The 24,562-nt window shown below is 42.8% G+C and overlaps 1 protein-coding gene across 1 annotated transcript in view; it reads left to right on the top strand.

Annotated features, from left to right (window-relative positions):
• Nucleotides 1-7,062: 7,062 nt before the first annotated feature.
• Nucleotides 7,063-24,562, top strand: part of GRAMD1C (GRAM domain containing 1C) — a gene marked incomplete at both ends in the record, with an annotated part of 54,113 nt that continues 36,613 nt past the window's right edge. The window contains 2 exons of the mRNA XM_082005450.1: nt 7,063-7,125; nt 8,721-8,849. Of these exons, the coding sequence (XP_081861576.1) occupies nt 7,063-7,125; nt 8,721-8,849 (192 nt within the window). The remainder of the gene's footprint in view (nt 7,126-8,720; nt 8,850-24,562) is intronic.

Raw genomic sequence — 24,562 nt, 5'->3', positions numbered from 1 at the left:
ATAGATAGGTCTTTTCCTGATCCTCAGTTCCTTTCTACTGCCATACCAGGGGAAGATTAATGCCATTATCCGGTGGCTTTGGGTGGAATTTAGAGTCCATTCAGCCACATTTTCACCTGAAACACTAACCTCTTTCTTACCACCCCAAAAAGTCTCCGGGCTGATGTTTCTGCTTCAACTGCTTTTGAGACAAATCAAAAAATGCAAGTACCCTTACACACAGGCAGCTCTGTTTTGACGAGTAAATATCTGTGCATCCTAATGCAGCTGCCTGCATCCCAAAACATAATGTGAGTTTCTTAGAAGTTCTGGTATGCACTTCCAGTTTCAGGATAGGAAATCTTGAAATTGTGGGAAGAACCTCCATTGCCAGAGACTGAACCCCCAGCAGATCCTATCAGCAACCTGGGGGATGGCATCTTAGCATTCTGCGGGTTTTGATACTGAAGGTGACATTTATTCTCTGTGAAGGGATGACACTGTCCTGCTACCCTTTGTTGGAAAAATATGGACAACATGCCTGTAGTAGAGATTTAAAACTGCCTTCTCTCACTCATCTGCTAATCACAGTATCAAACAGCCTGAAGCTAAGAGCAGTGTGAGTGGATCTCATTTCTGGAAAAAAGCCTGGACTCAGAAGATCAGAGGAATAGTTGCTCTCTGAAAAAGAGGGAAACCCAAACTCTTAAAAATAAGCCAACAGTTGTCATCAAGAAAGAGTTCAGACCAATATTTGGAAAAGTTTCTTCTGTTGTTTTATTTTCTTCAAGTGAAATAGTCTCCCTTCATACTAGTTGGTGCCCCCTCAAGGACTGCAGACCATTCCATAGGGAAGGTCTTGATTTTCCATTGTCTTGAGTATTTCATTGCCATCCGAAGGGTGTGAAACACTGTTGTCTGGGTCTGGTAAAGCTTCACAGTGACAATAGCTTCTCTATGCTCAGGGACAAATGTCTCAAGGCAATAGAAAATCAAACCCCTTGATGATTGGTTTGAGAGTTACTTTAATGGCTCCTCCAGGCATGCTTGTGCACAAAATCACAGTTGTTTTCATAGTTGTTATTATTTATGACTCGTATGGGAGTAGCATTGACAATTTCTATCAGACAGCAGGGCCCTGCTGTTCTAGGTGCCTTATAAAAGGATGGGGTATAGAGCTGAGAGTTTACGTATCAGACGAGAGATAACTCATGGATGCAAAAATCGAGAAAATATAAGCTGGCTATGGAACTAGGCAACAACAAAGCATGTGAAAAATCTTCAGAGCTGTTTGGCGCTCTGTGCTTTTACCTCAAAGTGAAAATTTTGGCCTTGTAACTGGAATACTGATCCATGGGAATTGGATGCCTGAGAATTAGGTGCACAAATATTATTGCAGTTTTGGATCCAGTCACTAGAAGTGAGTAGTCCTTATTAAAGATATTGGATGAGATATTCTCCTCATGTTCATACATAATCTTACATAATCAATGAGCCCGCTGGGGCTTTCGGGGGAATCTGAGGTCCAGATTTTACCCTTCCAGTTAGATAACAGTGTATCGATGCTGCAGTCATAAAAGTTGAAGTATCTTGACAAGGTACTTTGACGAAGTACAAAGTATAGTTGAAATACTTGACAAAGCTGATGGTAGCTTGACATATTACAGTCTGTGTGCATCAAACATTCTGATGTGAATTGTTATTTGGTTATTTGATGTGAATGGTTATTTGGTTATTTGTTAGAGTGAATTTGAGCAGTTTCATCATAAGTACTCTTTTAAAATCTCTGTTCATTAACCATTATCTCCACCGGATACTGCTGCTTTGGCTAAAGCAGTGTGTGCTACTGCTACTTTGTTTTCAAGGAATGGCCACAGAATTCCTTCTCCACTACAAGTATCCAGCCTTACCATATGCACCCCCTGCAACACAATTATAATTTTTGTTCCTTTTTCATTTTTAGACAGCCACTTAGTGGCATAGGGAACGTAACTGAGCAGGAACAATGTGCGTTGATGTTGCCTCTGTTCATCATGAGTTTTATTTGCACCTCCTATCATGAAATAACTGGCCATGTCATCTGTGTTGTCCCGCACCTCTGATTCAATACAAATCATGTAACTTAAAGCTAATTAGGAAAATCAAAACACAAGAGGAGTATTGTTTTGCCTCAGCTCTCTTTGGGGGTTTCACTGAGAAGGTCACAGCACAGCCTCTATTTTTCTTTCTTCCTTTCTTTTTCTTTTGTAAGGTTACAAAACTAGAACATACTAGTTCACTGGTAATCAAATACACAATGCCCTTATCATATTGGCATCTGGGAGCATACCATGCCAAATGCCTTGTTGACTCTGCTTCAAAGCTCTTTTTATGTCAGTCGCTTCATTAGCAGAGTGATGTGTAGGTCCCCGGTCATGTGGGTTGTAGGGCTCAATCCCCAATGGAGAGGAATGCAAGGTTTTTTGGTGAAAGCACTTGAGCTAGACAGAGTACAGGGAAATACAGCATGGATGATCTTGTCTTGACCTGGAAAAATTATTAGATGATCTAATAGGTCATTGTCATATGAAGTCGGTAGTTCACGGCCAGTTTTCAGCCATGAGGGGAGAAAGCTCTCTGGGACTCTCTGTAATGTGACAATGTGCTCCACATTTGCCAGGACTAATAGGGCACCTACTAAGCCACCAGCCTCCCCTTTATGTAATCTGCAGGTTGATACTTTCCCATGTAAGGCCATATGGTTGGCTGTGAATGAGAAATACACAAGGCAGGCTAGAGGAGGTGGGGTGACAAAAGGTAAGAATAAAATACACCTGTGCTCTCCTCCAGTCCTGGAGCTTTTAACTTACGCTTTCGTGCCTGGACTAAATCCAAGCAGTCCTGCAAGCTTCTTCTGCCAGCTGCCAATAAAAATGGTGGGTGGAGGTCAGTGCAAAATTTGACCTTTCTGGCTGAGCCTCCTCTCCTTTGTTCACACTCAATAGATGGAAGAGAAGTTGAGGGCAAATAGGGCTTGACTTCCAACCCACATAAAAAATCCTCTCATGCTGGAATGACCATCTTTCAGTTAGTTTTGTTGGCTTTAAAGCTCAACTTCACACTCAGCTGGTGCCATGAGAGTGCTATACAAGCTGTATCCAGCTTCCAGTTGTCTATGATTAAGTGATCAATGACTGCACATTGCTCATCTTAATTTATATGACTTTTGCCCTGGGCTGAGGTTGGCTTTCACAAATGGATATGAATAACTACCTTGTGATGATAACCAGTTGCTAATACATCAGAGAACCAAAATAGAAATGAAGCTTCTAGCAATGATGATACACAGCCTTTCTTCTTGAAAAAAACAGGCAAACATACGCTTTCTGAACATTTCTATTAGCTAAATAGGAATGTACCTATAAAGAAAAGTATGTTTTAATGCAGTGCACAACACTAGACAGAGTTTTCCTACATCCTGAGGAAGCCCTCAGGGGAAAGTTGCTTTTTGAAAAAAAGAAGAGAACCTCTCAAGCCCAACTCTAGGAATAAGCTATATTTCTTCTAATTAAGAAAAGTGGTTTAGTACTTACCCACCAGCAAGAAGAGGAAGAATGAAGACACTGCAGATCTATAGAGCTTCCCAACGTGCTGGCTCATAGTTGCTGAAGTATATGGCATCACCGTCTCTCTCTCCAGTAGTACAGGCAAAAAAATATGTGTGTGTTATTGCAACGGGACCTCACATTCTGCCCAGTGAATGTCACACTTACTAAAGTTACCACAGCTTTGAGCTCACAGTGCTCTGCCTGCTGCCTGGATGACAGCCACATTTTAAGTGACAACAATGAGCTCCCGGGGGCTGTTCTGATCGCTCCCAGAGAAGACGCCGAAAATGAATCTGAGAACAGAGGGAAGATAATCTGTTGTTTTTCACTTTGGCCTTGTATAAACCAGAACTTTGGGCTGAGTACAGAATATCCAGATACTCAAAAGGAGACTTCTCTTGTGCTGAACCCCTCCCTGGTGGAGGTGAGAAGAGAAAGAGCATTGGCTTGATTTTCTGAGCAGCTGGACTCCTATCATCCTAATTCACCATGAAAGGAAGCTACAAGAATTCTCTATCTTTGTGGCTATAGGCACAGTTTATAGGTAAAATGTGTTCCCTGAAGTATTTTTTCCAGTGCAGAACAAATCCTTTTCCACCAAAAGTTGATTACTTAAACTCCATTTAAGTAAAGTTCACCTATGCCACCAGGGTGGAGGGGAAAACTGATAAAGCAGATGGCCTATCTGCAAAACTAGCAGGGATGCTCTGGAACGGAGAATCTGGGTTTACACAAAGGTAGGTACACAACCCTGCTTTGTGGGAAGAGCCCCAGCAGCCCCAAACCCTCACCTGTAGCATCCAGCCCCACCAGCAATGCTACCGCTGTACCGAGCACGTGCCACCCTCGCTAGCTGGCTGATTCCTTTTCCCTCAGCTGTGGGATTAGGGGTTATGGCACACCTTTGCAGAAACCTGCTGGTTTTATCTAATGATTTTGCTTATCTGTAGGACTCTTCAGATAATGGAATTGTACTCCAGTATCCAGTAAAGACTAAATTCCACATCTGTTAAAACACAAAGCACAATTCAGCTCAGAGAGGCATGAGTATTTCTGCTTTTCTTTGCATGTGAAAGCAAAAAGAACCCCAAAAAATCCCCCCATCACACCATGAGGAAATCATGCTACTGTCATATGGTTTTCTTGATCACGCTTTTAATAAATTCTGTGATCTGCATCTTTGTATGCAGATGGTCCACAATATCGGTTTCAAGAAATTACACATCTGACTTACAAAACTCTGCTGAACAAATGACGTCAAGAGGAACAATCCACTCCTTGAGTGACTACTTGTTGCTCTAGCTTTGACGTGCTGACACCTGTATCAGCGAAAGCAGGATAGGCTACAGGGAGTACAGCTAAAGGAACCTAAAAGGCAAATATTTCTTCTCTGTTTGAAGTGGGTTGGGAGACAGGGAAGACCTGGGATTACCAGGAAGGAATGACTCCAAAGTAAACTATACGTTAAGAAGGGAACTGGGACCAAGTGCAGAGCAACATAGCACTTCAGTAGAAAGCTGGAAGGTAGATTGTGAGGGTCTTCTGAAGGAATTACTGCCAAAGTGCTAGTGAGCAACCCAAAATATCTACGAAAGGAAAAAGAGGAGTCAAAAACAGTAAAGAGTTTGAGGAGGGAATAACCAGTAAACTCAAAGGCACCTGGCAGATCAAGAGGAACTGGGACCGAGTTACTGGTTAGAGTACTGGCCGTGACTGTGTGTTAGAGTGGGAAGATGGAGCTGGACCAAAGGCATTCCAAATGGTGTCTGATTTAAATCCAAGTTATTTGGTGCATTTCTAAAAAAACCTTCAAGTGTGTTGTGATGGACATACTACTGTTGCTGCTGCAAATGCTGTTTATGTTCATTTCATCCTGTAATAGCAATTCTCTTGTGAATCCTCCATTAAATAGGACATGCCTGAGCAAAACCGTCAGGCCAGCCAGCTTTTAATCAAGGGAAGACAAAGGGCTTTTAGTGTTGCTGGCAGCCATCAGTTGAATGTGAAGCTTCTCCCACTTGGAGAACCCAATATGATTCAGACAGAATCTCAACTTTTGAACAAAAATAAAAGTAAACTGTTTCTCTGACTGTTGCTGAGAAAAGCCTGAAAAAATTGAGTTTCTGATGTCCAAATCAAGGAAGCAAGCAACAAAAGTGAAATAAAACATGCATTCTTTTTTACACTTTCTTGTAAATTTTGGAGAATCATAGCCAGTGCTTTTTTACAGCTGCCCTGTCTGGGCTGATGGCTGCGAGGGGACATCAGCCACAGGGACTTCTGTCACCTTTGCTAATGTATCAGTGGGCAGATATCAGACAGCCCAGAGACATCCCTTCAGGGAGACCCTAAACCCACTTTCTGGGGAAGCAGTGAGAGAAAAGGGATAGCAGGAAGAAACAGCCCTGTCACGCTAGGCTGCTCTACTCCTTCCCTTGACTATCCAGCCATCCCTCCCCCTCACCTGCCAGCGACCCACCCAGCAAGGTGGAGATTTCTTTTAATGTCTCCGGGCGGTTTTTTTCCCTACAAGGTGTCCTGAGGGCACAAATCTGCAAGCCGACATCACTCCGTCTGGGTCCCCCGATTTGAGGGACACCGTTTGTTGTTAATTCAGAGCTCAGCTTTTCAAACTCCCGGGTGCTCACAGCTTGGCCAGAAACCATTTGGCGCTGCCCAGCAGCTTTAAAAAAAAAAAAAAGAGAGAGCGCGAGCGTGCCTGGGTTTCCTGAGATGAGTCCCCCTCACTTACTGCCTTTATTTCACCCCATCCCCTGCTCGGCCAGCAACCAGCCCGCAGCCCGGCCAGACAGGGGCAGGTCTCCGCCTGCTCCCCCGGAAACAGCCGCGGTGCAGGGCGGCACAGACCGGTCCCTGCACGCCGGCGGCAGGGCTGGGGACGCGGGGTCCGTCCTTGGCCGGCCCCCTCAGACGGCGGCTTCTCCCCGGGAGGGCGTCGCGGCGGGCGGCAGCGCTTGAGAACGGCCGGGCCCGGGGCGCCGCAGGAGCGCGCGGCTGAGGGCGGCCTCGCCTTCCCCTCTCTCCCCCTAGGTGTCCCCCTGGAGCGGCCTCTCGGCCGTTTTTTTCCGTTGAACCCCCAAGCCCCCTTTGTCAGATTTAGGAACCGCTTTTGCTGCCCGGACGCCGGTTAACCGACGGCCGGGGCTGTGCGCAAGGGGAGGGCGGCGGGGCGCGGAGCTTTCCTTCGGGCGGGAGGCAGCTCGGGCCGCCCCCCCTGCCCGACTCCCCGCAGCCGGGAGTTTTTCCTGCTCCAGTCCTCAAACTTTCCACTGGCTTTGAGGCTTCGTAATTAACCCTTCTGAAAGCCGCTGAGGGGTTTCCTGAGCTGGCGGAGGAGGGGATCAGAAGCGCCGCGGCCTTCTCCGCCCCTCCTGACGGCTTCCCCTCCTCAGGAGCGGCGCCGCCGCTCGCCCTTGGCAACCACCTCCCGCCTCGGGTCCGCGCCCCGCGGCCCGGCCGGCGCCTGCCCCTTTAAATGGCGGCTGCGGCCCCGCTGAGGCAGTTAGCGGGCGCTGTGCCGCTCTCGTCCCCCTTCATGGTAAGCTCTGCGGTCGCGGTTTGCGTGCTCCCCGCCCGTCCCTTCGGCGGGCTCCATGCCCCTCCGACGTTGCCCCGCCGCGCCGCCCCTCCGGGGGAGCCGGCGGCGGGTTGCGCGGGGCGGGGGGGGGGGGCGGGAGCCCCGCTCCTTCTCCTGGGGGACCAGACGGGCGGGCCGACGGCGCGGGGCTGTCCCGGAGGCGGGGTGGCCCCCGCTGGGAAGCACCGCCCGGGGGTGGGGGGCCGTCGTCCGCTCTGCCGCCCCACCCCCACCCCGAGACCCGAAAGTTCTTTTGGGGCGAGGGGGGCGCGGCCCTCCCGGCCCGGGAAGCGCCGGCACTGTGGGCTGAGGAGGGGCGGCCTGCGTCCCGCGGAGTTGTTGCGGCCCCCGGAGGGAGGGCCTGGGCTCCCGAGAGCCGTCGGGGGACAGACCCCGCCGGGCTGCCGGGAGGCGGCTTCGGGGTTGCTGTGGCAGCCGCTTAAGTCCAGCGATATGGTGGGTCGGGAGCGTCGCTCCCGTAGCATTAACGGGGCTGCCCGCTGTGTGGGAAGCCGGGGCGGTGAGCAGCAACCGGTGGAAGTTGCCGCGAGTCCGTGTGTTTGCGTGGAAATCCCCTCGGAGAGCAGGCCTTCTTTCACGCCACGTAGCCCGGGATGTCTCCTCGGGGCGGTGGGAGCGTCTCCGCTTTCTGCCCTCACCCGCCTGTCGCGTCTTGACCCCAGCCTGGGCCGCGGGCTCGGCTGGAGCCTCGGAGGAGCACAGGCCTGCTGGAGGCGTGCTCGCACCCCTCTCTAGCCATGGGCACGGGTGTGTGCCAGCATCGGTGTGGATCCGAGTCGTTCTGGACTCGAAACCCAACTTTGTCACTTAGTGATGGATCCTGTAGTACAGGTGGTGGTAGTTACTGGCTAGGGCTCTGGGCTGGTTTTGTCCCAGTCTGTTAGGTGTCTTGGGACAAGTGTCTTCTCTGTGTCTCAGTTTCCCTTCATAAAGTAAAAATGACCTCCTAAGCAAAGAATATTGATATCAAGGGAGAGTGCTACAGAACAGTGCTTATCTTGATAATAAGTGATATGGGTAGAACTATTTGCCTCTGAAGTGTTGTGCTTGTATTTATATATATGACAAAATATACAGCTTATAGTGTAAGTAATATCAAGTATAAATATTTGGTGTATTTGTGTTACAGTAACATACATCAGGCCTCTGGTAAATGCTACACCTGCATCACCCTTCCCAAGTTCTGAAAGGCCCTGCAGGGTCTAGAGATGTGCTGCATGTTATGCACTGATGTCTCATGTTGATGTTATTTTGGCTCTAAATGCTTGCAGCCTCAATGTGCAAGTTGAGGGGCTGCTGTGGAAATAAAATACTCATATTAAAAATGTAAGTAATAATTAAATATAGCATACTCTGGAAAAAATGTAAAAGCAATGAAAAGACTGTCAGTGGGAAGTGTTTCCATACCACTCAGCTTGGTGAAACTAGCATATAAAGTTTCATTTTAATATATAGTTCTTAAATGGATTAACAGTTGTCTTATTTCACGTTTCTCCTGTGTTGTTCAATTACATACCTTGCTGCTTTGTTCACAGGAAGTTCATGAAGTGGATCATGGTCTTATTAGCCAGCTACTTGCTGATTCAGAGGAGACTCTTAGTTCGTGCACAGAGAAAATGCAGGGTCCTGCTCAGTATAGCTGGAGTGCTGACTGGAGCTTTTGGGTAATGTGTTTTATCTATCTTCTAACTTGCGTTTTATTTATAAATATAATATACATATATTTTGACTTACATATATGTGTATGTGTACTAGCTTTATGTCCACAGTTCTCAAGTTGCTTTGTAGTCATGAATTAATAAAGCATTCTCCACTTGTGTAGTGAAGTAGGCAATTTTATCATTATCAGCTTACTAAAGTGTAAGCTGAGACCGAAGGGAGGTGAAGTTCTTTACCTGATGTCACGTATTGAGTTAATGACAGGACTTCTGGATTGTGTGTCCAGTTCCTTAACCTATCCAATGTCTCTTTATGCCTTTAGAAGACACTGTTGATGCTTTTTTTAACAGTAAGGACTGAATTTTGATTCTCAGTGTTGGGTAGTTCTGATGTGCTTTCCTAGTGTCTGGTTTTTGTTGATTAAACACATTTGTTTTCCACAAGACTAAATAATGTGTCTTCTGCATAAAGAACAGGATTTGTGAATAAGGAGGGCAGAAAGGAGGGGCTTAATTTTGCTCCTCTCTAGGGACATGCCTCACTGAAAGTAGAAGTTATAATAATAAATGCTGTCTTTAATACTTCTATCATGCTTTTAATGGATTTCTCTTTTCTCTTTTTTTCTTCCCCAGTGCCATGAGAAGGTAGACTTATGGGTGTAGACTTAAAGTGTATGTTTTGCTGTTAGTTTGGTGGATGGGTTGCTGCTGTTAGATAGGGAAGATACCCTGCCTGTGGCTGCACGCACAAGCAGGGTAACACCTGATCTCGTGAGATACTTAGATTCCCTTCCTCACAGCTCTGACAGCCTGACTCAGGTTCTGCATCAGGTGGCCTCAGTAAATTGGCGTGCTTCAGCTTGTGCATAGGAACATCATCTTGACTACAGTGTCCTTGTCCTGATGAGGTCATCAGGGTGTTCATTGTGCTCAGCCGGTGAAAGATTAAGTAACTAGCAAAGGCCATAGGGAATCTGTGGCAGAGCTGCGAGCAGAACTGGTGGATCAGATTTCCCAGCTCCTTATTTATACATCTAGCTGGTATATCTTTTCATCCCTCTTGTTCAAACTAAGTGGATGGCCTAATGGTCAGAACACTGATTTTTGCATCTCGGACCCTACCATAAACTTCCCTCAAAATGCGTGTGTACACTTAAACTGAGCAACAGTAGCCTGGAGCAAATGGAAATGGGACAAGCTGAATGAATCCCAGCAGGTTGTAGAATTGCGTCGCTAGAGAGTGAGTAGTACTTGAATTGTTCAGTGTTTTCCCCACTGTTCCGACAGCAACAAAGATGATACAGGGCTGTTCTGCCTGTGCCCGGCTGTATCTCTACTTGAATCGATAGCAAATCATGCTGTGCAGACGTCGTAACTGCCAGCTATGTTCTCATTAGCTGGCAAATTAGATTGTGTAAACTAACTCTTGATGGTTTGTATACAACCCTTAACGCAGTTGGTAGTTTATGTGAGGAAGAAACCTGTTGAGGTCTTGGGGTCAGTTTGTTGGAGTTGCAGTCAGCAACTCAGTCTTTCCTTGATAAGCTTGTCAATCTAAAATAAAGTCAGTAAAGTATAATGTATGAAGAATATAACTGTGCTATTGGCTTTGCATTTTTAGGTGCTGAAGGTTAGAAGTTTCTTTGAATGGAGCTTTAGGCATGTACAGTGCAGGGTATTGCGTGTCCTCAACGGTGCCACTTTCTGCTTCCTGTAGTAATGCGTGCCTGTAACTTAGAGGAATGGGGTTCTTCAGTGCACTGGCGGATGCTAAGAATGTGAGGTGATGTCCGGTGTGATTAAATGGTTGCTTCTGTCTATGATTTATACTTCAAGACCTTAGTATTTGTTTGCAGTTGGTATTTATCTGGTTCTGCAAATATGACCTTGCAGTTAAAATAAAGGAACTGTGTCAATACTTGCTTCTTGTCAGATAGTGCTGTGGCTTGTAAAGTTCTAACTGTACTGTTTGTCACTGATAGGTAGAGGTTTTAAAACCCATCTGGTTATAGGAGGCTGTGGTAGTCATTTTCTCAGCCTTAAAGGGACTGAACTTAGACGTAGCAAGTGGCAGAAAGTCACAAATTCAAGGCAAAAATTAAGGTCTTCTAATTAGAATGTTATGTCATTGGCATCTTTCCCTGCTCTTTTAGACAGAAAATGTGTTTTAATAACTTGCATCATTGATGGTCACCTGCTGAATATATAAACAAATCATTAAAACTCCCTAAATACTGAGTCGTAGAAAATGTGTAGGTGATAACATGGAAGGTAGCTCATTGCAGCGTGCAAAGCATGTGTCATGTAACATTTGCCAAAGGATGATTTTAGTGTCCTGTGGCAAGTGTGGATTTGTTATGCTCATTCCTACTCCTAAGTCAGTAGAACTAAGGAATTGCTACAACAGCAAAACTAGCTGGCTGTAGCATCCAGGGATCAGCTTTGTTGCCTGGGTTATTTGCTTTAAGAGGCTGCACAGTTCTGACAACTTTGGTTTGCTCTGAGGTTTCATTTTTTTTCTAAGTATGTACTCCTGCTTCTCCAATGATGGAAACCAAATGTGGATGTTAGAGCCTGACTGGTTTGACTTCAATTTTTCATGGATTTGAGTGGGAGTAGGCAGTTATGCCATGCCTCTGGAAGTCGGGCCAGGTATCATGAATGCTCAATAGCTGCTGTGAGCACATGTAATTAGCAGCAAGCTAGGGTTGGGAGCCTCTGGGATATAATCTCTTTACTGGCTATGGTGAGTGGGGAGAAGGAAGGGTAGCAGAAAACTTAGGATTTTCTTCTTTTCCTCCTTGTCTGCTACTATGCGTGACTTTTTCCCCATCTCTAAAAAAGTACTATGGATAGCTTTACTGAAAAATTCTGAGAGAATTAATTTTCTGTACTAGTGTAAGCAATTCTTAAACTGGTAGTATTACTAACTGCTGTTTTTTTGGTGTGGGGTTTTTGTTTGTTTCTTTTTGTTTTGTTTATTTTTTTGCTGAAGACCATTCCCTGGAGGTGGACAAAGCTAGACTTTTATAACTTCACTGGAGGAAGAAAAAAGCTTGCTTACAAACTTACTCTCAGGGCTTTCCCTCTTTACTGGGACTTGTAAAGCTTGCATCTACTCCTGATTAAATGATTCTATCCTGCAAATAGAAATAATGAAAGTCAAAGATGCTTTGGAAATCACGTTACATCTGTAAGCCCTATCTCAAGATTCTGAATTCATTTTTTTTATCGTTTTTACATTCTTCATACTGAAATATAATTCCATTTAATATCCTTTCAAGAAGAAACCCGTGAAAGTATTTAGTGTTCTCCTACTGTAATGAAGAAGGTAAAGGTGAATGAGAAAGCTAATGAAAAGGATCCTTCCATCAAAAGTGAGGATGTTCTGTCTGGGGACTCTAGTTTCTATTAAGCAGTCAAAGAAAGTTCATATGTGTCTACAATAAGAAGAATGCCTGTGGAAAGAAAGAACAAAAAAGTAAGTCCTTCCCTTGCAATGAAAAGGTAGGTGGAAAGAGTTGAAATAAAATGAGCATCTCTCAGAAAATGGCTTTTATCTGTGAGGCTTTTTTAAGAATTCGGAAATGTGAGGTGCCAAGGCGGTGTTAGAAAGCAAATAATAAAAAAGGCTTTAAAAAAGCCAATTTGATTGCAGTGTAATGTCAGTTTAAAGAGTTGGTCAGTGTGAAGGAGTATGACAATAGAAGAAAAGTCATACAGTGAGGAGTGAAAATAAGCCTTTTATTTTCATAGTACAAGAACAAGTGAGGTTGTACAAGATTTGGAAAAGGATTTTTGAATTTTTACAAGCATGGATTTGGTTTCTGTGAGAAAGAGCTCCTCTGTGGGAGCATGTGACCATACCTATGCCAAAAAGATGATAAACATATCTGCATCCCTCCTGTGCCAGTTGGAGTCATACATACATTACAACTTGGAAGATAATTTACTGCAGCAGAGGTACAAGTTGACATACTTTGGGGCCCCAGGCTAGTAAGGGTTAGATGAAATATTTTTTTGCATCTATAGTTGTTTGAATGCTCCTTCCATCTTTCTCTGAAGACTCATATTCACTCTGGGAATGGTTTACTGGGCTTGTTAAATCGCTAACTATGTTTTGCCAGGCTGGTATTTAAGGCCCTCTGACAGTTGCTTCATCTCCTGTGTTGTGTACTTGGTATACTACTTCTGAAGAAAGCTGCTCTTCTCCATGCCTCCAAATGCTTGGGTTGTGAAGGAGAGACTTGCGACATCAGAGGAGGATTTTTAGCCTCCTTCTTATTTGCTGGTATGAAGCAGTCTGTGAAGGAGGATGAGAATTGGATAAATGCTGTAGGTCTCTGAAGAGAATAAAAATCTTAAGCACGCTTGTGCTATTTTTTTCTGAAATGTCATAACTTCAGTGTAAATAGTTTTTGCTGTACTTCTAGCGCTGGTGTGTTGTTTGTTTTACCTATCTGGAATCTCTAGGATAGGTGCCTTTTTTAGCTCTGTGATAGCACTGATTATACAGAAGCAGCATTTTAAAATTATATGAAAGGATAAACTGTGTAGTTCTGATTAGCCCTTGAACACGGCTGATTAGGATAAAGTGTTTTTTCTCACTTCTTTTCACTGTGGGAATCTCTATTGCTGTTGATGCAGCTCCAAAGTGAACACTGGGGTAGATCTGACTGCCATCCAGCTTTAGCCTGTTCTGAATAAAGATTGGCAGTGGGTGCCCTGTCTAAATAAGCTTTCCCTACCTGCAGCAGTGGGAAGTTCTATATCAAATGCATTATTATTACACACATCTAAATAATTAGTCTAGAACCTGAAGACTAAGTTTAATAGATCAGGAAGAAAATACTTCAGATTTGTGTGATTTACTTTTTTGCAAGTCACTGGGAGCAAAATCATTCGAAATGCAGTATCGATCGGAAAATCGGGATGGAGTTGGTTGAATGGTGGTATCCTTTTAATGAAAGGGTAGTTCATAGCTTGTAGAATGAAAGGTTTAAAAGACAACTCTAGGAGATGGAAATAAACTCCTTTTTTGGTCTGTGATTTGGTTACAGCTTTGTTCAATATTTCTGCAAACAAGCAGTGTAGCAGCACTGTCTTTCAAGTCTGTTACAGGTAAGCTATTTGCAGCCCTTTGGAGGGAAAGACAACAGGTGAACCAAACTCTACAGGATGTAATTGTTTAATGGTACATTTAAATAAGTCATTAGCAGTAACTAGGAGTAGAAAATTCTCCAGGAAATGCCTAAGGAAAAAAAAATCTCAAGTCTTTTGTGGAGGTTTAGATGATTTGGGACACATATTTACATATCCAAACACGAGAGTGATCTAGACAACAGTATATGGCGTTTCTGCTAATGACTACTCTGGAAGTTATATTTTGTGTCAACCTATGTAGCGGATGGTTATGCACTAACTTGGTTTATGCCAAGATTCCTTGGTGATATTGGCAGCATTTTAGAAATTACATGGAGTTAGTGTGGTGGGTTTTTTTTTTTTTTAGGTAGTGCTTTTTTAATTGAAGTAGCTTACAGAGTCAGTAAAGCCTACACTTGGGATATTTGTGTATCTGTTACTGCAACCCCCCGAAACCCCTTGAAATTATGGATAAAGTCATTCAGGACTTTGGCCTGTTCATATGACCTCTCAGCTTCTTCCATTTTCTGCTGTGCCTACCCACCAGGACTCAAGATATCACCCCTTGTTCAGAGTGAGTAGAGATATGTGATCATGAACCATGATGTGTATGTAGCTCTGATCAGCTTGTACTGATAGACGTCTCCCAATAGCTGACCCTTTGCATTCCATTTTTATATAAAGTTGAGGAAAAATTATGTATGGTCTGTCTTTGGTTCAGTCAAATCTGGTAGCAGCTTTTAATATAGAAATGACTGAGAGTAAAATCTGCGTTTGCTTTCTAAGGTAGAAAAGGAAGAGATAAAATTAGATATTTCATAGGAAAAATAGTTTTGGGGCAATTGCTTCATGAGTGCTATTTTCCATGTAACTTCAATTGTGGCAGGGCTAGTGGCAGGCTTAATGTGATGACCAGTCTAACTTACCAAAACAGTTCATGTAATTGGCTACAGTCACTGCTGCATTACTGATGTAACTACTGTTGTAGTTTGTTTAATATGCTCCTTCAGGTTTTCACTGCTCTGAAGTATTTAATGTATCCTTCTCTGAGTTGCTGAAAAGTAAATGACATCAAGAGGAATTATTACCAAGAGGATTGATTGTCTGTTTCCTTCACGATCTTTTTTTTTTTTCCTGACCAATATTCGGGCACTGTTATTAAACTTAAATACAGATAGGAGATACCAGAGTCCTGTTCTGGAAAAGTAAGGAAGAAAAAGGGCAACTGAGGTATGCCGTTCTTTTGCTTCTGTATTTGGCTAATTTTGTAGGAAAAAATCCTGGTGGGACCTTGTTGCAGGTAAGGAAGACGAGTTCAGAAGTAATGTCTTGTAGTTATTTTATTGAATGAAGTTCCCCCACTCCCGTATGTGGGGTTTTTTTTTTCCCCTATTCATTAAATGGATCAAGAAAGTCTAAAGACAAGCAGTTTCAAATTTTTTCATTACTTAGGCAGGCTGCAGTGAAAGATCAGGTGAAGGAGCAGATGTTCTTAACAAATAACATTGGCTAATTGTTTCACACACATGCTGTAGGAAGAAATATGAGTCAGATGAAACTGCTATTCAGAAAGGAATGTATTTTTTTTATCCAAAAGGAAATCATCTTGACTGAGCTTTTAATTGCCATTGCATCATATTAGTTACTACAATTATGGCTGTTGAAACCTGGACAATGTAGTTACAGGACGCAAAATTAAACTGGGGAGCAGACAAATTGTCTGAGCTAAAGGATAACTTTGTGCTGGAAGGGTGACAAACTTGCTTCAGTTACACAGTGTTAAGTAGTAACTGCAGAGTTCATACAAACACTTGGTTTATTTGTATTAAGTTTGTTTTAGAACTTGATGTGTCACAGGGTTTTTTGTTGGTTGTTTTGGTGTTGTTAAATCCTCTTGCAATAGATGCTGAATCTTTGAAGTCAAGAAAGGAGGTACAGAAGCACAATTTTTCCCTAAAATGAAAAGGAGCTAGGCACTTAAGACCCTGGTGAGATTAGCTTGTACTAGTGTCTTGGGGAGGCAGCATAAAACATGGTCTCTGGCAGGGGCATTATAGGCATAACTTTACTATCGGATCTAAAGAAGTTATTGCCAGCCATGGATGGTACTGATGAGATTGGAGCATCTTGCCTCCTGGAAGCTAAAAGCATCTTAGTTTCCAGTTCAGAGTTAGGGAAGTTGTTTGTCAATGGAAGTGTCCAAATCTCTTGAACTTTTTGCCTAACCTTTTTATTTAAAATTTGAATGTTTGATTCATCCAAATTCGGAGGTACTTGGTGGCAGTTATATAAATAACTGTATTTGAAACTGAAATAATCAGCCTTATTGCTAATTGCAAATGTCCGGACTTGGGTGTTTAATCAGCTGAGCATGGCATTGTCTTATAAACAGGAAATGCACTTAAATCACTTTATGCTTATGCTACTTCTGAGGCCGGAGTCACACTGGTACCCAGGCTTTGGCAGGGCCTTTCTGAGATCACTCTGAGTCCTTTTACTGTCTTTCTGATGGAAAGAAATCGCCAATGAATACTTTCCTATATATAATACCTACCTCCCAATATCTTGCTGCTTTTTCATCACACAGAGATTCTCTGTGATGTGCCCTAGTTTTGCTTTGGGAAAGCAGGAGAGTTGTCTTGTTTTTCTGGTGAAACCAGTTCCTGCTATTTACATATATAGCTGATCTTGACAACAGAACCGTGCCATCTAAAGTGCTGCCACCCAGCTAGATGCAGAGACAACTGCTTAATCCTAGTGAGCAGCTGTGGCTGGCAAAATGGCTGTAAATATAGCCCCATTGTGTTCAATTATCTTTTCAGGCATTCAGACTTAAATCTGATTATGAGAGTGATTAAAATGCCTTCAAATACATTTTTCTATTTCTTCTCTCGGCTTCCTCAGCAGGGCTGTGCTTAGGAGAGGGATCTCTCTTCCCTGCTGTTGTGTGAGTCATTTGCTGTATCTTCAGCCAAGTGCCCAGGGGACCTGACTTGTGGGAGGCTGGGCCTTCAGTGGGTGAGGTGGATGCACTATAGAGACACTTGCCTCTTCTCCTATAGCTCTGAAATCGTATGTGGGTTGTGATAGCTTTTAGGGATGCTGTCTTGCAGCTGGGAATGGGTGGGTAGTGCCATGCAGCAAAGAGGGGCTGCACAGCCCCTCACTGCCGTAGTGGCTCGTGGTCTGTGCAGGATGAAGCTCCTATGCAGCCTACTGCTTCCTCTGTAGTCCTCCTCCTTGCTTCCAGAACAGCACCCTACACAAACAGCAGTCGGAGACTGACTTTGGGTAGTTACTTGCAGAAATGCAGCAGAGGTAAGGCAGATGGAAAGGGACAGACAGCACAAAGAAAGCAGAATAGATGTATGCCTGCTGTTCCTCTTTCAGAGCAGGCAGAGATATCTGATGGGCCTGCAAAGGCCTTTATCCCTTGCCTCAAAGTGTCTATTCTGTGCCTATGAAGAACTGAGCTCTGGGCAGCTGGCGGAGGGGTGGGCGGTAGTGTACTCATTTTGGAAACTTGAGCGTACATGAAGCATGCCCTGATCTCCCCCTTCTCCCCTCCTCCCTCACTCCCCAGCTCAGACTGAGCAGGTCTCTTAGCAAAGGCTTGACTTGTAAAGCAGACGATGGACAAGTCTTGTGTGAGAGTAGATTTGGGTCCATGCCAAGGTACCAGGTGTAGATGTACTCTGTCTTTAAGACTGGCGCATGAGCTGTGTAGCCTTCAGCGATGCAGAGAGGAGGAGTGCTGGGCACTGAGTGCGCCTTTCCAAGCTGGTGTTTCCCTGGTGATCATACTTTCCACTGCTGTCCCCTTTGGGACTTTTGTGAACTTGAAATGACCTATGCTACTGCAACCTGCCTCCCACAAATCTGTTTAGATGATAGTGATTTTAGATTGGAGCTGGGCAGCCCTACGCCCTCTTCCCCCAGCCCCCCCCTTAAGTTTTCTTTGACCGCTTGATTTGTGTGCATGCTCTGCAAGGCTGGTGCATTTCAGTCTGTTTCCCAAGCTGGCATGCAAGCAGAGGCTGGCAGAATGCTCTCTAGCTCTGCTGGATGGTGTCCGGCACCAGCTCTGAGCAAGTGGGTGAGAGAACAGGGAGCAGTAGAGGCTGCCTGAGTGTTGGCCAGGGATTTCCATGGGTTGGAACAGGCTGCAGGCAGCTAGAGGAGGAGGTGTGTGTAGGGGGTGTGTGTCTGCTGACTGTACATTAGCTTCATGCCTCAGTCAGTTTTATTTCTGAAATAGAGCATATGCTTTGCTCCTCACTGTGTGTGTCAAACTTGAGATTTTATACCCAGATCAGAGTTGTTAGGAAAGTACATTGGCTTCACCGCTTAAATGCTTTGGAACACTTATTTGCAGAAAGTGAGTACTGAATACTGCAAAGCAATTACTTCAGAATAAGCAGGGGATACTTTCAACCCAAACTTTTTTTTTTAGGAAAAAGGCTATAATACTAATGACAAGATGCTTTTGTATCAATGATAAGAAGGTTATCAGCTTGTTTCCCAAGGACCTTTTTGGAATAGCATCAGTTAACTGTATTTCAGTGAAATGTAATGGCTTGTGAAATTGAGCTAATTTTGGTGGTGTCTTGAAGGAGAAACTTGTGAGAGTTCCTCACATGTTCTAAACTGAAATACTTTTGTTACAAAATTCTTCCAGATCTTTTCTACTGTTTTTTCTAAAGAACATTTGAAGAAAAAAAAATCTTTAACAGGTAGTACAACTTAAAGTTCTCTGAAGAAATACCTTTACATCTTTCAGTCTTTTAAACATGAAGTCTGTGAGTTTTCTTTCTGGGAAGGAAGCCAAGTTTAAAAGTTTTTCACAAAAAATGAAACTTCTGTTCTATTTCTAATTATATAAATGAAACTTCTGTTCTATTTCTAATTATATAACCTGATGTTAGCAGCATAGTTCCCAGTATTTCATATGATGCTAATTTTTTTTGTCTGTCAAATTTGTAATTGTAACATCTTTATGGATTTTGTAGGCTGTTTTCCAAGCCCTGCTCCAACATGATTTGATATTTGTACTTATACAGGTAAAGCTCAACTACGAGATCTTCTTTCCTGCTTGCAGAAGGACAAGGTGGCTGGTGGGGTGCAGCAGATGACCAGGCCTTTTGTGAGCAGGATTCCAGTTCAGCCAAGTTCATGTCACACCATGGGGTAAACAGTTGTGATACAGGCCTCTCTGGTCAGTAGTCGACCAGAACTGCTTTTCAGAAAAGCAGGGTCTTACCATGTGTTAGGTCAACGATCGCTTGATGAGACTGATGTCCAGAGTGGAGCTGGTGAGGGCTGGACTATTGTTGAGGCACTGGGGGATACAGTGCTTTTGATATACTAGATCAGCCTTTAAAATAAATAGGAGCAGTCTCCTTTTGGAAGTACCCAGTTCAGTCAGTCTCATGACACTGAGTGTCAAATACTTTGAAGGTGGGCATCTACTGTTTCAGAAGCTCCCCATAATGAAATAGCTCTGAGGAGTTTCTTCCTACATGGATTTTTGGAAGCTATCAGTGTTAGTGGTACATTATAGTCTGTCTAACATCATTAGTGTGCCTGCCTGTGCATCTGTGAGAACTAGTTAATAGAAACACTCATTTTGGGGGAACTAGGGTCTCTGTTTTTCACCTTGTTTATGGGATCTCAGAGGATTAAAAAAAAACGAACACCACAAAACCCCCCCAAAACACCACACATAACCCCAAACAAACAAAACCCTAGAAAACACAGTAACTTGAATATTTTCTCATGACCTGTATTTTAATATCCCTTCCTTGAAATTTTACGTGTTGTATTTCCAACAGAAGAGAAACATAGTTGCACCAAAATCTTACGGGATGCTGTTCTGCTTGTACACAGGTGGCACTGAAGGAAAACTGCCATTGTTTGGTTTTTTTGTGCTCAGTCACTACGAAATGTTAAAACCTGTTTCTTCTTCAGTCTCTGCAAATAAGAGGGGGGCTGGGCTACAGAAGGAAGGTAGTGACCCTAGTCCACAGCCCTGTGCCTGCCAGTGGCCCACTGGAAGAGTGCCCTGTGCTTATGAGACTCCCCTTTCCAGAGAAGTTAAGGGTGGCTGAAGAAGAGCATATAATGAATGTAAGTAAAATAGTCCTGGCTCCTTAAACTCTTCCCCCTCCCACTGTGGCTGTGAGCTTGTTTCCATTTCCTTGAGAGCATGGGAACTTTTGGAAAGCAGGCTCTTAGGGAATACAGTGGCTGAGCCAACCCTGGCAACAGTTGCTTGTTTTTCTTTTTTTATTGGTTGACATGCCTCATATGACCTATGAATTAAATACAACTGTGTGGATAATCAGGTGTGATCAAATAGTTCTTTTTTAAAAAAAAACACACACACAAGTGGACACTCTGTACACATCCAGTCCCAAAGTGTGCAGCGTACTGTACACAGCACAGTAAGTCACCCAAAGTAAGGTGGTGTTGCTTTTCAGGTCCTGTGAGTGGTTCTTTCCCTGTGCAAGCTTAATGTTTTTTTGTGCTTCAAGAGAAAGAACAGAATAGTGAGTTACTGCTAGTAAAGCTTATGAGTACTCAATAATTGAAAGGTGTTTCTAACACACAATTTTGCTGTGATTTTGTCAAGGAATGGTTAGTGAAAATAGATCACTCTAACAGTGTGGATCCAGACTGTTTGCTTGTGGCAGGGTAAACACAACAAGTCTGACACTTTGAAAATACATCCTTGTGCTTGTTTTCAGAAGAAATTGAAAGCTGTACCCTAGAGCTGTGAAAAGATAAGGGAGACTGGTAGTCACATGGATTTGAGCTTCCACTGTGATTCTGTGCCTAAAAGCAAATGTAAGTTGGATTTATGTGTGTTTGCAGTGACTCCTGCAGTTCTACATCTAGCTCTCCAGACGCACATGGAACGTAGGAGGGGATTCAGAAGGAGCCATGACAATAAATCTGAAAAAAAATCTTTTTGCTAATGGACTTGAGAAGCTTAATCCCTACCCCAGAAGGTATGGGGTAACTTGCTCAGAATCCAAAAATAATGTATAAAGTGAAGATAAGATTAACCAACAGACCACTAGAAGGACTATCTGTAGCTAGGATGGATTTTTTCCTTCAGGGGTGACTTTTAATTTAAGAAGGTAAATATTTTTTTCTTTTTTTACTTTCCCAAAGGGAAATCTGGTCATCGCAGCTCTAGTTTTAAAGGAGGAGCTAAATTGTGAGATAGCTGTGGCTTGTGCCTTATAGATTTAGATTGAATGGTCATGATGAACTTTTCTGGAGTAAAGAAATGGCTGCAGTGGGATCAACATTTCTCTGATGGAAAGGCTTGTCAGACTTGGCACATTTTACAGGTAGCCTCAGCAGAGAGACCGCCCTCTCACTATGCCATGGGAGTTGTTCTCATGCTTATAGGTAAATCCGCCTGAATCTGTTTTGGAGTATGTGAACAATTAAGTTTGCCTGCCTTGTACTGCTAAATGAGGCTTTTGTTCAGGGCTGTTGGTTTAACTCTTTCCTAGCCTAGTGAGGCTTTAGACACACTGAAAATGAGATGTTGGTATGTTTTGTTTGGTTTTATTTTTTTATTTCTCCCTTATCTGATAACTTTCAAGAATATGTGTAGTTTGAAGTAGTCCTTTTGTATAAAATCAAACTTCTCTCTGCCTGTGTGTTCTTCTGGAGGCTGTTTTCTTTTTCTTTCTCCAGATGTTAAGAAGGATTTTTAGATTAATTTGAAGGGCGGGGGGAAACAATGCATTCTTCTGTAGAAATGCAACAATTTTTGCCAGGGTACTTAATGTTTGTTTTAATGTGCTAGTGTAGGAATAAAAAGTACTTTCATCCTAACCTTACTAATATCTCTAAACTTGTTTTTGACCATGTCTAGAAACTTTATAGGAAAGTACAGCTCAAGCTTTTCTGTCTTTGGGGAATAGCACATCAGGTGGTCTTTAAAGTGGTGTGTAGACATAGCAGCATGGATTTGCTTGCTTGCTTGCAGACAGAGGAGCAAAGCCGTGTGTCTCACTGGCCATATTTTAATGGTTAAGTGAGACTTCTGAGCATAAAAGGGGAGTAGGTTGGGCAGCTTGCTTATAGGTTTGTTTTATTCTGGGACCCCAAACTCTTGGTAGTAACTGACACCAAGACTGAAGCTCACTGGGAGGCACGTGTGCACCTCTTAAAATGAGGTGACATCAGAGTTGTATTACTCTAGTGGTGAGGTCAACTTCGCTGTGTTCTCAGCTGTTTGTATTTATAGCTGCATGTCAAAACTGTAGAATGCAAATTGTCAGGTAATGTGTGGTTTTTGTGGTGTCTCAAAACAAGGGGAAAACACTAACAAAGCAAATGCAAAATTATTACTGTCATCAGCAAATGTTAAAAAATGTGCACACTATTCTGCTGAGGCTGGTTGACTGTTTGCATGCTTAGTGATATGTCCAATGAAAGAATTTCCTAACAATTAGCATTTTTGCTGTACTCTTGGGAGAAGGTGTAGCTTAATTCTCCTCTGCAGTTTGCTACATGGCTCAAACTATTTGCAGTTTCTATTTTTTGCAACTATTCTACACTTTGAAGATGTAAATGTGAAGGGAAGCTGTTTTTTAACAGCCTTCTATCATATAAATAACTTGGCTTAGTCTTATTTAAGTTAACATTTTTTCTGGAACATGACTTTATATAGTTGGACTCTGGTCCGTTTCTAAACAAGGTATGAGAATCACTTGGTTATGTGTCTTCAAGTAGTATCTGGTTCTTGCGTAACTGTCTTCTGTAAAACTTTCTGGATGACACTGAAGAGGTTTTTCTGCCTATGCTATTTTACAGGTTTCTGGTGTATTTTGTGGCTTCAGATAAAGAATACTAATATGTTATTGGCTGGACTTAATAATTTTCTTGGTGATTAAATATAGTATACCCATAAATGCCTAGATTATCCTTGGGCAAAGTGTTTGCCTAATGACTTAATTAAACTTAGAAATGTGCATGTGTTAAAAATGAGTTGCTGTTTTCATCTCTTAAATGCCATACTACAGCCTAATTTATGCCTTTCTTCTTTTAATATTTGATGGTAAGGTTTGTAACCTAGAGGTGGCAACCTGCCTCAAATACTGACATATCTTGGATATTAGAATAGTGATTATGAGAATGCTGTAATCATAGAAACGGCAATGTCTTATTTTATTAACTTTAAGGAAACTGATAGTGCCAATAGTGTTAAAATTGTCCCTGTTGTTTCCCAAGTCCATTGAGTGATCTCTTAATCACGAAGCCACGTATTGAGTCCATAATAATTGCAGGTCCAAGTAAGCTAGTTTTCATACAAAGTAAGGAAAAGATAAGGTTAAAAAGTTTCAGTGTGCTCACTTTTTTTCTGCTGATTAGATAAGGATTCAGAGCAGGCTGTTCATAGATGTCCCAAGTGCTCAGCAGAAATCTGTAATTAGTAAGAGGATTTCTTATAGCCTGTTTGTCACTTGTGACAAAGAACACTTCTAAATGATAGCAAGAGTTTCTCAGACAAGTTATAGCAGGTTTTATGCTTTAGGAAAATTCCCTTTCTAAGTAAAACTCAAGGTATTGTGAGTTTGGATTCTTGGAGCTGTTGAATGTGCTGATTTGGGCACTGACATAAATGTCTGTGATACTGTAATGTACCTTTTCTCCTCTTCCCGATTCCTTCTGTCTTATAACCACAAAAATGCTTAACTTCAGTGTAGCTCTAATCTCTTGTATACAGTGTGTTGGAGAAACTACTTCTGTCCTTAAAAGCATGGCTTCTAAAATCATGGTTTCATAAATCGGGACTGAAGGTTTTGAACTTCCTTTTGCTCACTTGGCATACCACTTCTTTTTTCCCCTTGTATGTTAGCATTGTCATCATAAGCTCAGACTTCAGTCAACTGAGGTATGACTCTCTAAACCTCCCTATGAGGTAGGGTCTCTGGAACTACAGGTGGAAACTTTACAAATCTGAATTAACTTTTAATTTTTTCTCATGTCTCTTTCCAGAGTAATTGCAAAGAACTCCGTTTCTTCAAAGCAGTTCAGTTATTTGATGCCTGTTTCAGATGATGAGTTAAAAGGATGCTTTTCATGGCATGATGTGACAAGGCCAAGAAACTATAGCCTATCTACTTTAGTAGATGACATGCTTTCCATGAATGTTATTTTCACAATCTCAGAAATAGCTGAAATGTAACTGGAAACTTACAGCTTAGAGGACATGTCTAATGTTGCCCTGTTAGTTGCACCTAAAGCTTTCATGCTTACTTCTCTCAGAAGGAGAGGGGTGGATGTATGATCTGTCTCCCTCATTGCCTTTTTGGATTGCAATGCTCAGAATATTAGTGGACAGCAAATATGTACTTGCCAGTGGTCAGAGATAAAGACTTTATTTTATTGAAGGTAATGTTAACATTTTTTTTTTTAAAGCTGAACTGAGTCAGGGTGACTTTGCCTTCTCCTGTATTATATGCACTTAAACACCTAACCTTGAAGTAGTAGTGTTCTTGTGGTCAAAGAGCTCCATTCTCAAGTATAGGTAGATGACAGACTATCATAGT

The sequence above is a fragment of the Phaethon aethereus genome (genome assembly GCF_964289735.1).
Source record: "Phaethon aethereus genome assembly, chromosome: 1".
Taxonomy (NCBI): domain Eukaryota; kingdom Metazoa; phylum Chordata; class Aves; order Phaethontiformes; family Phaethontidae; genus Phaethon; species Phaethon aethereus.
This window is presented reverse-complemented; position numbering and strand designations above follow the sequence as displayed.